General features: G+C 50.5%; 1 protein-coding gene across 1 annotated transcript in view; it reads left to right on the top strand.

Moving 5' to 3' along the window:
• The first annotated feature begins 7,400 nt into the window (after window positions 1-7,400).
• LOC129695124 (tubulin alpha chain-like) overlaps window positions 7,401-9,431 on the top strand; it is a 2,334-nt gene continuing 303 nt past the window's right edge. The window contains exons 1-5 of the mRNA XM_055631875.1: window positions 7,401-7,450; window positions 7,721-7,943; window positions 8,089-8,237; window positions 8,515-9,199; window positions 9,393-9,431. The exon at window positions 9,393-9,431 is cut by the window's right edge and continues 303 nt beyond it. Of these exons, the coding sequence (XP_055487850.1) occupies window positions 7,448-7,450; window positions 7,721-7,943; window positions 8,089-8,237; window positions 8,515-9,199; window positions 9,393-9,431 (1,099 nt within the window). The 5' untranslated portion in view covers window positions 7,401-7,447. The remainder of the gene's footprint in view (window positions 7,451-7,720; window positions 7,944-8,088; window positions 8,238-8,514; window positions 9,200-9,392) is intronic.

Raw genomic sequence — 9,431 nt, 5'->3', positions numbered from 1 at the left:
ACATCACGGGGGGGGGGGGGGGGGGGGGAGAGCAGCTGCAGATGCTGCAAACCTGAGATAAAACCTGAATTGTTCCAGACTATAAAATGCTGCAGTAACTCAGTGACCCGGGCAGCATCTCTGAAGAGAAGGAATGGGCGACGTTTCAAGGTTGAGACCCGTCCTCAGACTGAGAGACACAGGAGTGATATCGACGGTGATGTGGAGTGAAAAGCTTCTAGATAGAAACATAGACAATAGGTGCAGGGGGAGGCCATTCGGCCCTTCGAGCCAGCACTGCCATTCAATATGATCATGGCTGAACATCCACAATCAATACCCCATTCCTTCTTTTTCCCCATATTCCTTGATTCCGTTAGCCCCAAGAGCATAATCTAACTTGAAAACATCCAGTGAATTGGCCTCCACTGCTTTCTGTGGCAGAAAATTCCACAGATTTACAACTCTCTGGATGAAAACGTTTTTCATCATCTCAGTCCTAAATTACCTACTTCTTAAACTGAGGAACCTGGTTCTGATTCCCCCAACATTGGGAACATGAGTCCTGCATTTACCCTGTCCAATCCCTTAATAATGTTATATGTTTCTATACGATCCCCTCTGATGCTTCTAAATTCCAGTGAATACAAGCCCAGTCGACCCATTCGTACATCATGTCAGTCCTGCCATCCCGGGAATTAACCTGGTGAACCGACCCTGCATTCCCTCAAAAGCAAATATGTCCTCCCTTAAGCCAGGAGACCAAAACTGCACACAATACTCCAGGTGTGGCCTCACCAGGGCCCTGTACAACTGTAGAAAGGGCTCTTTGCTCCTCAACTAAACTCCTCACATTATGAAGGTCGACATACCATTAGCTTTTTTTCACTGCCCGCTATATCTGCTGCATACTTTCAGTGACTGATGTACAAGAACACCCAGGTCTTCCCATTTTCCTAACCTGACACCATTCAGTTAATAGAGTGCTGGATTAACACCTTACACTTATCCCTGTGTTTCCCTCTCCTATGACTCTCTGTCTGAAGAAGGGTCTCGACCCAAAATGTCGCCGATTCCTTCTGTTCATAGATGCTGCGTCACCCGCTGAGTTACTCTAGCACTTTTTGTCTACCTCAGTCTGAGGAAGGTTCTTTATCACCAGAGATGCTGCATGTCCCGCTGAGTTACTCCAGCATTTTGTGTCTGTCTGTGGAGAACTTGTATAGTGGACGTTTTCTGGATCACGACACTTCTTCAGACATGAAACATTGCCTATCCATATTGACCAGAGATGCTGCCTGAACCCGTCTGCTGCCTGAACCAGCATCTGTAGTTCATTGTGTCTGCCAAAGAAAGGCACAAAGTGTTGGGAGAAAAAATATGGGTAACCTTTCAGGTCAGGACACTTGGCTACTTGTCAAACTTTGAGATGAGAAATGTTATTCTCTGGTTTTAGTTATCTATTCAACAACTCAGGGCCGGCCTTAAGCCAATTGGACCAATTGCTCCCAATTGGCCCCGCGCCTAAGGGGGGGGGGGGGGGGGGCGCTCCCCGGGTGGAGGGGGGAAGGGTGGAGGGGGGGGGGGGGAGTGAGGTGGAGAGAATGAGTGGAGGGGGAAAGAAAGAGGTAGACGGGGAGGGGTGTGTGAGGGGTGTATGGAGAAGGGGGAGAGGGGGGAGGTGGATAGTTCCCTCACGATCCAGGGGCAGCGCTCCAGCCCCTCCAGTCGCCGTGCTTCACGCACACAGCTCCGGCTCCACCCCTCTCTCTCCCCGGGGAGACGTGGTGAACAATACAGGGAGGACCGGGCCGGGGTTTGGAGCAACGTTTACAAACCTCGGCCTCAGTTCATACCCCACCCGCCCGGACCCCGGCATCCGCTCCCGCCACCGGCCCTCTCCCTCCCTCCCTTCTGTCCTTCCCTTCCCTCCCTCCCCTCCCTTCTTCCGTCCCTCCCTTCTCTCCTTCCCTCCCTCCTTCCTCCCTCTCTTTTCCCTGCACTCCTTCCCTCCCTCCCGTCTTCCTCTCCTTCCCCCCTCCCTTCTTTCTCCACTTCCTTCCCTTCTCTTCTTCCTCCCTTCTCTCCTTCCAATTCAATTCAATTCAATTCAATTCAATTCAATTTATTTGTCATTTGGACCCCTTGAGGTCCAAACGAAATGACGTTTCTGCAGCCATACATTACAAACAAATAGACCCAAGACACAACATAATTTACATAAACATCCATCACATCGCTGTGATGGAAGGCCACTCTCCATCACAGGCCATCTCTCCACTGCACTCTCCCCCCCCCGATGTCAGAGTCAAAGTCAAAGCCCCCGGCTGGCGATGGCGATTGTCCCGCGGCCATTAAAGCCACGCCGGGTGGTGCAAGGTCGCACACCGGGTCTTGATGTTAGAGCCCCCGGCGTTCGCTCGCAGAGTCCCGCGGCCATTCCAAGCCGCGCGGGGCGGTGCTGTAAGGCCCCGCTCCAGGAGCTCTTCGACCCCGCAACTCGGGCGGGAGAAGTCGCGTTCCTCCCTTCTCTCCAAAGATCTCCGCTATAGGATCTTTGCTTCTCTCCCTCCCTTCTCTCCTTCCCACCCACACACATCACGCACAGACAACTAACACATACACAACTAACACACAGACACAACTAAGTTAGGATGGGGTAGAAGCCCAAAGGGTACGATGGGGCTAAAGCCCAAAATGTAATGCCTGGACTGGTTTTTCACCAATGGTTATTGTTTATCCAGGATCTAGTTAATTAAATAACTTTGTTTTCCCCATTTCACAGTCAGTAAAACAAGTGGTATTGTAACTATGTACTTTTCAGAGGTGATCTACAATTTTATGTGTTACTTGTTGGCTTACATGTGTGCAATTTGATATTAAAATGTAGCTTAGATCTGTTGGTCCATTAACTCGCAGGCACTTTTTAAGCGCACATTTTAATTACTTTCCATTCTACCACGGAGATACAAATTCTATAATAGATTTTATTTATATTTCTATGATTCTACAGACCTTGGCTAGGAACCTGGGGCTCACCAAAATTGTTCCCAATTGGGCCCCGCACCTCCTAACGTCGGCCCTGCAACAACCTACCTCCCTTTTATTGATGTTTAAGAAGGAACTGCAGATGCTGGAAAATCGAAGGTAGACACAAATGCTGGAGAAACTCGGCGGGTGAGGCAGCATCTATGGAGCGAAGGAAATGGGCCACGTTTCGGTCCGAAACCCTTCTTCAGTCTCCCTTCTTCAAGCGTTGCCTATTTCCTTCACTCCATAGATGCTGCCTCACCCGCTGAGTTGCTCCAGCTTTTTTGTCTACCGTCCATTTTATTGATAGCAGTATGAATATTGATTTATCTAACTTCAACTAACCCTCACATCCCCTCTCTCTCCATCCCTCCACCACCCAAGTCATACCAGAATCAGTCATCTTGTTGAATCTCATTGTCTGTAACTCAATTTCACCTCACCCACAGCTAACAATGGCCTGTTTCCTTTAACATCGTCAATTTTATTGCATATCTTGAGCATCTGCTTTGTTCTGTCATTTTCACATCGCCATTTTACTTCCCAATGGCAGTGGCCTGCGCAGTTTGCTGGCATTTGGCGTTGGCGGAATCAGGCCCAATGGCGATGTCTCGTATCCTGATGCTACGCCACCGATCTACCCATCTACTGACGGACTTTCTCTTCTGTCACGAGCTGCAGACCTACCCCTGGTTGTGTCTCCAGCTCCCTCACCACCACACTCGGTGCCCCGCTCGCCTGCCTCGCTGTGTTTGTCCCCCAGGTCCCCAATGCTCCCGCCGCACGGGGCCCCGACATTCTCGCCGGTGAAGGGAGGAGATGCGGATCTGTACCGTACGCGCACGGGACGGGTTTGTAGGCCGACCCTTAAATACAAAGACGTTGTTTGAACCACCTGAATTCCCTTGTATGCGCTATTAGCATTTTCGGTCACATTATTAATCAGTCAGCACCTAGTAACGGGCTTATACATATATATCCTGTCATATATTAGTCCTGTCAAAAAACAAATGTTATTTGGAGATCTTTTATGTGGTGGGTGGGGGAGGGGAAGGGGGAAACTTTATTTCCTAGTCCATACCTGGTCGGAGAGGCGGCTTCCCTCCGAGCAGCTTCTTCGCCCCTTCCTCGCGGCCTACCATCGAGAATGGAGCGGCGTTTCCTGTTGGGACCGGCCGGGACTGCAGCTTCGGCGGCGGCACAGCGCTGGGATACCAACACGAAGCGGGCGATGCCTTACCGAGTCGCCGTTCGGTAAGCTCCGGAGTGCGGTGAACGCCGACTCCAACATCGAGGAGCTGTGGCTGCGGAGCGTCCAGCCGCGGGCGGCGCTGGATTTGGAACACCGCGGAGCCTGGGATCCGGGATCGCCAGAGTCGGAGCTCCAGCCAACGCGGCCTGAGGACTACGGGTGCCGCAGTCTCCGGGGAGGGAGCGGCCGCTTCTGACATTTCCAAGCCGCTGAGGAGTGTTTACCCGACGCCGGAGTTCCAGCTTTCCGGCAAAGAGAGCCTGAAAACATCGGACTGGCTGCGGAGGCCACAAATGGGCCCCGACCTTGGGTGTTTCACAAAGGAAGAGGACTTAACTTTTTGTTGCCTTTCCCCACAGTGGAGAAATGTTGATTCTGTTGTGGGGGGACGTCCTTGTTGAATTCTATAATGTGTTGTGTAATTTTTCTTATTTTAAATGTTTCCATGGATGTACGGAAACTTTTATTTCTTTTATTATTTCTTTTACGTGAAGTAGGTATATTACAAAACTTACCTTCAGCTGCGCTGCAGTTCAGCCACTGGTCGTGTGCGCGACTTTCGCGCCTTTGGGGGGATGGGGGGGGGGGGGGGGGTTAAAATGCGGTTTTTTCTCCTACCTGTCAAGGATATATGTGCTCGGAGTGCAAACTTTTGCTGAATAATTGTTCCGAAGCCGTTCTGTGAATTTTTTTATTTTAAATCGCCCGACAATTTCGGCACTGAAGTAATTTAGAAATCAGCTTCTAAAGCCGTCAACGCCGACAACGGGGACGGATTTCACGTACGGGACAGGTAAAGGAAAGCCGTTCAATTTATGTATATGTGCTTCTTAAGATGACTTTAATCCACATTTTACGTTGCGAAACGGTGATTTAGGCCCCTTACGAACCGACAGTATTTTTCTACCGATATGGGCTTCAAATTCACCGCGCCCGCAACGTTCCAATCAATCGCGTTCCTCAAAAACCCACTCGCAAGATGATTTAAATGGCCATTAATTTACGTGAATTAAACACTAAATTCCTTATAATTTGGCCTATAAATCCATGACAATGAGATTTAAAAATCATGTTATATTGTGAATTCTTGTGTGAATGTTATTTGGACACTTAGGCTATTTAAAAATGTTAATCTTTTCTTAAGAAATGGATAGATGTTTAGATCTTGTAATTGAATTTTGTAATCAGCTACAATTGGGTAACTAACTAATTCTATGCTTTAATTTCAGGTCATCCAAATAAGATTGTTTAATATTTGTTTCAGAATGCTTCAATCTATAATAACTGAAAACTTATTTCAGTTCTCTTAATTTTTAAGAAACTTATGGGCTTTTGACTGTCCTTGATCACAGCTTTTGTGTAAACTCAATGGAAAAGCAATAGGGAACAAGATGCGAATTTCCGAGTATGAAAATGGCCATAGCTTTTTTAATACTGAAGATATGCAAGGATCGGCTTTAAATTAAACGTCTTTTTACGCTTTATCTGATGGGATAAATTGCAGACTTGATTTTTTAAATCTCAAAATTTTGTAACATTGCTATGTAAAGCACTTTGGTTTCAACGCGAGTTGATTTAAAAGTGCTATATAAATAAAACTTACTTACTTACTATATCACTTTATTGTAGTCGTGTTTCACTTTTTATTCTTATTATTCTTACAAGGAAAGATGTAGATTGGTTACATTACTTACTAACCAATGTAATGATTTATTAATATAAGCTCCGCCTATTACTACACCATTCATATTATCACAAGCCGACATGTGCTGTTAGTTGGTGATGCAGCACCGTAGAATTGATATGCTGCAGAGTGTTGAACGTGTTACTCAGTAAATACTGTTGTACCAGTCCCTGAGTACGTGTGACTTACTCAACAGGAGCTGGGCTAGAGAAGAGCAGGGGGATGAGGGAACACAGTGGGGTAGAGGAAGAGGGAGTGACCAGTTTCGGGGTGCAAGCAGGGAGGGAGGGGGGGACGTGGAGAGTGAAGGAACAGGAGGAGGGAGGAGTGAGGGGAGGAAGCGGCGGAAGGGAGTGAGGGTATGGAGGACTAGAGAGGAGTGAGGAATTGAGGTAACAGTGGAAGTGAAGGGGGATCGAGGAGAGAGTTATGCCCCTGTCCCACTTAGGAAACCTGAACGGAAACCTCTGGAGGCTTTGCGCCGCACCCAAGGTTTCCGTGCGGTTCCCGGCGGTTGCAGGTGATGGCCGGTGGTTGCAGGTAGTGGAAGCAGGTAACATAGAAACATAGAAAATAGGTGCACGAGTAGGCCATTCGGCCCTTCGATCCTGCACCGCCATTCAATATGAAAATGGCTGATCATCCAACTCAGTATCCTGTACCTGCCTTCTCTCCATACCCCCTGATACCTTTAGCCACAAGGGCCACATCTAACTCCCTCTTAAATATAGCCAATGAACTGGCCTCAACTACCTTCTGTGGCAGAGAATTCCAGAGATTCACCACTCTCTGTGTGAAAAATGTTTTTCTCATCTCGGTCCTAAAAGATTTTCCCCTTATCCTTAAACTGTGACCCCTTGTTCTGGACTTCCCCAACATCGGGAATAATCTTCCTGCATCTAGCCTGTCCGAACCCCTTAAGAATTGTGTAAGTTTCTGTAAGATCCCCCTCAATCTTCTAAATTCTAGCGAGTACAAGCCGAGTCTTTCCAGTCTTTCTTCAAATGAAAGTCCTGACATCCCAGGAATCAGTCTGGTGAACCCTCTCTGTACTCCCTCGAGGGCAAGAATGTCTTTCTCTAAGTTCTATAAGTTTCTCTAAGATCCCCCCTCAATCTTCTAAATTCTAGTAGGGAGACTGACAAAAAAAAAAGCACCGGAAACCTCCGGTAGGGCGCAAAGTCTCCAGAGGTTTCCGTTCGGGTTTCCTAAGTGGGACAGGGGGTTGACGCGACTATTGAAACGCCCAATGATCCTCGGTTGTGACGCCGAGATGCCGACGGTTCTTTGCGCCGTTCGAAGAACAGGTCGCCTCTGTTGCGTCACTCGCGCTGAGAACCAATCGGCGTTCTCTTTGCCTTTGTCTCCGCGTTCCACGGGTCGCTGGCGGCCAATCACAGCGCGGCCCGGGTGTATGAACGTTCTATTGGGGCGGGGTATAAAAGGGACGCGTTCGGCGAATGCGACACATTGTCTGGAGCTGAGAGACTGGAAGGGACATCATGGTGGGTGATCCCGGGGCTGGGCGGCGGGGCGTCGTGTGAAACCGGTGATGGGGAGAGCCGGGATAACTCAAGAGAACCGGGAACTAAGGCCCATGGGTGGAGAGTGATTCCGCGGTGACCACGCTGGGTAAACGCGTTGATCCGGTCGCACACTGTGGTGTGGCGTGGGGGAAATGTTAGCACTCGGAACCAATATCCGTGGGAATAACACAATCATATCTTCCCCCTTTCCTCCATCGACCCACCCCCTCTTTCTCTCTCTCTCTCCAGCGTGAGTGTATCTCCATCCACATCGGCCAGGCCGGAGTTCAGGTCGGCAACGCTTGCTGGGAGCTCTATTGCCTGGAGCACGGGATCCAGCCGGATGGACAGATGCCCAGCGACAAGACCATCGGGGGCGGCGACGATTCATTCAACACCTTCTTCAGCGAGACGGGGGCGGGCAAGCACGTCCCCCGGGCCGTGTTCATTGATCTGGAGCCCACGGTGATCGGTAAGGTTAAACCGGGGAGAGTCCTGACATGTTGGGCCTTGTCTGAAACCTTCCCCGCGGCGTTTGACGAGGGGCGTGTGATTCTTAATGAACCAGTTTCTTAATGAGCTGGTTCATTCTCCGTTTTCTGTTTGCTCCCCTGTAGATGAAGTGCGGACCGGCACATACCGGCAGCTCTTCCACCCCGAACAGCTCATCACCGGCAAGGAGGACGCGGCCAACAACTACGCCCGGGGCCACTGCTCCATCGGCAAGGAGATCGTCGACCTGGTCCTGGATCGCATCCGGAAGCTGGTAGGTTGTGGAACCGAATCCAACCGTGAACCAGCGCCCGTTATTCAACTATCTGGCGCTCCTGGTTCGCCCGCGACAATTCCGCACTTCGTGAATGACCTATCCCTCAGAATACTCTCTAGCAACTTTTCAACTCCAGATGTTAAACACAGATTACAGTTGTTAGGGTGCGACCACAGAAGCTAGACACCTCTCCAGAGGGTCAGTTTACTCCTGCAACACTCACACTCACCCCACCTTTCTCCTTCTCAATGCTCTCCGCTTTATCTGCCCACAGGCCGACCAGTGCACCGGACTGCAGGGGTTCCTCATCTTCCACAGTTTCGGGGGCGGCACCGGCTCGGGCTTCACCTCCCTCCTCATGGAGAGACTCTCCGTCGACTACGGCAAGAAATCCAAGCTGGAGTTTTCCGTCTACCCGGCGCCGCAGATCTCCACCGCCGTGGTCGAGCCCTACAACGCGGTGCTGGTCACCCACTGCACCCTGGAGCACTCCGACTGCTCCTTCATGCTGGACAACGAGGCTATTTACGACATCTGCCGGCGGAACCTGGACATCGAGCGCCCCACCTACACCAACCTCAACCGCCTGCTGGGGCAGGTAGTGTCGTCCATCACCGCCTCGCTGCGCTTCGACGGCGCCCTCAACGTGGACCTGCTCGAGCTCCAGACCAACCTGGTCCCCTACCCGCGCATTCACTTCCCGCTGGTGACCTACGCGCCCCTGATCTCGGCCGAGAAGGCTTACCACGAGCAACTGTCCGTGTCGGAGATCACCAACGCCTGTTTCGAGCCGGCCAACCAGATGCTCAAGTGCGACCCCCGCCAGGGCAAATACATGGCGTGCTGCATGATGTACCGCGGGGACGTGGTGCCCAAGGACGTCAACGCCTCCATCGCCACCATCAAGACCAAGCGCTCCATCCAGTTCGTGGACTGGTGCCCGACCGGGTTCAAGGTAGGTGTAGATTGTAGACCAATCCACGCAACAGAAGCTTGATCCAACCCGCGGTTCCACACTGTATTGTGATATCTACCACATCCAGAACAGACGAGAACCTTCCTGAACGGTGGCCCAGGTTTCTTAACGTTTAGCTCGCAATGGATACTATTGAAAGTTTCTATGAGTCTCTTCTTTCTCTCCCCCGCAGGTAGGCATCAACTACCAGCCCCCGACGGTGGTGCCGGGGGGCG

This window comes from Leucoraja erinacea, unplaced genomic scaffold (assembly GCF_028641065.1).
Source record: "Leucoraja erinacea ecotype New England unplaced genomic scaffold, Leri_hhj_1 Leri_94S, whole genome shotgun sequence".
NCBI lineage: Eukaryota > Metazoa > Chordata > Chondrichthyes > Rajiformes > Rajidae > Leucoraja > Leucoraja erinaceus.
This window is presented reverse-complemented; position numbering and strand designations above follow the sequence as displayed.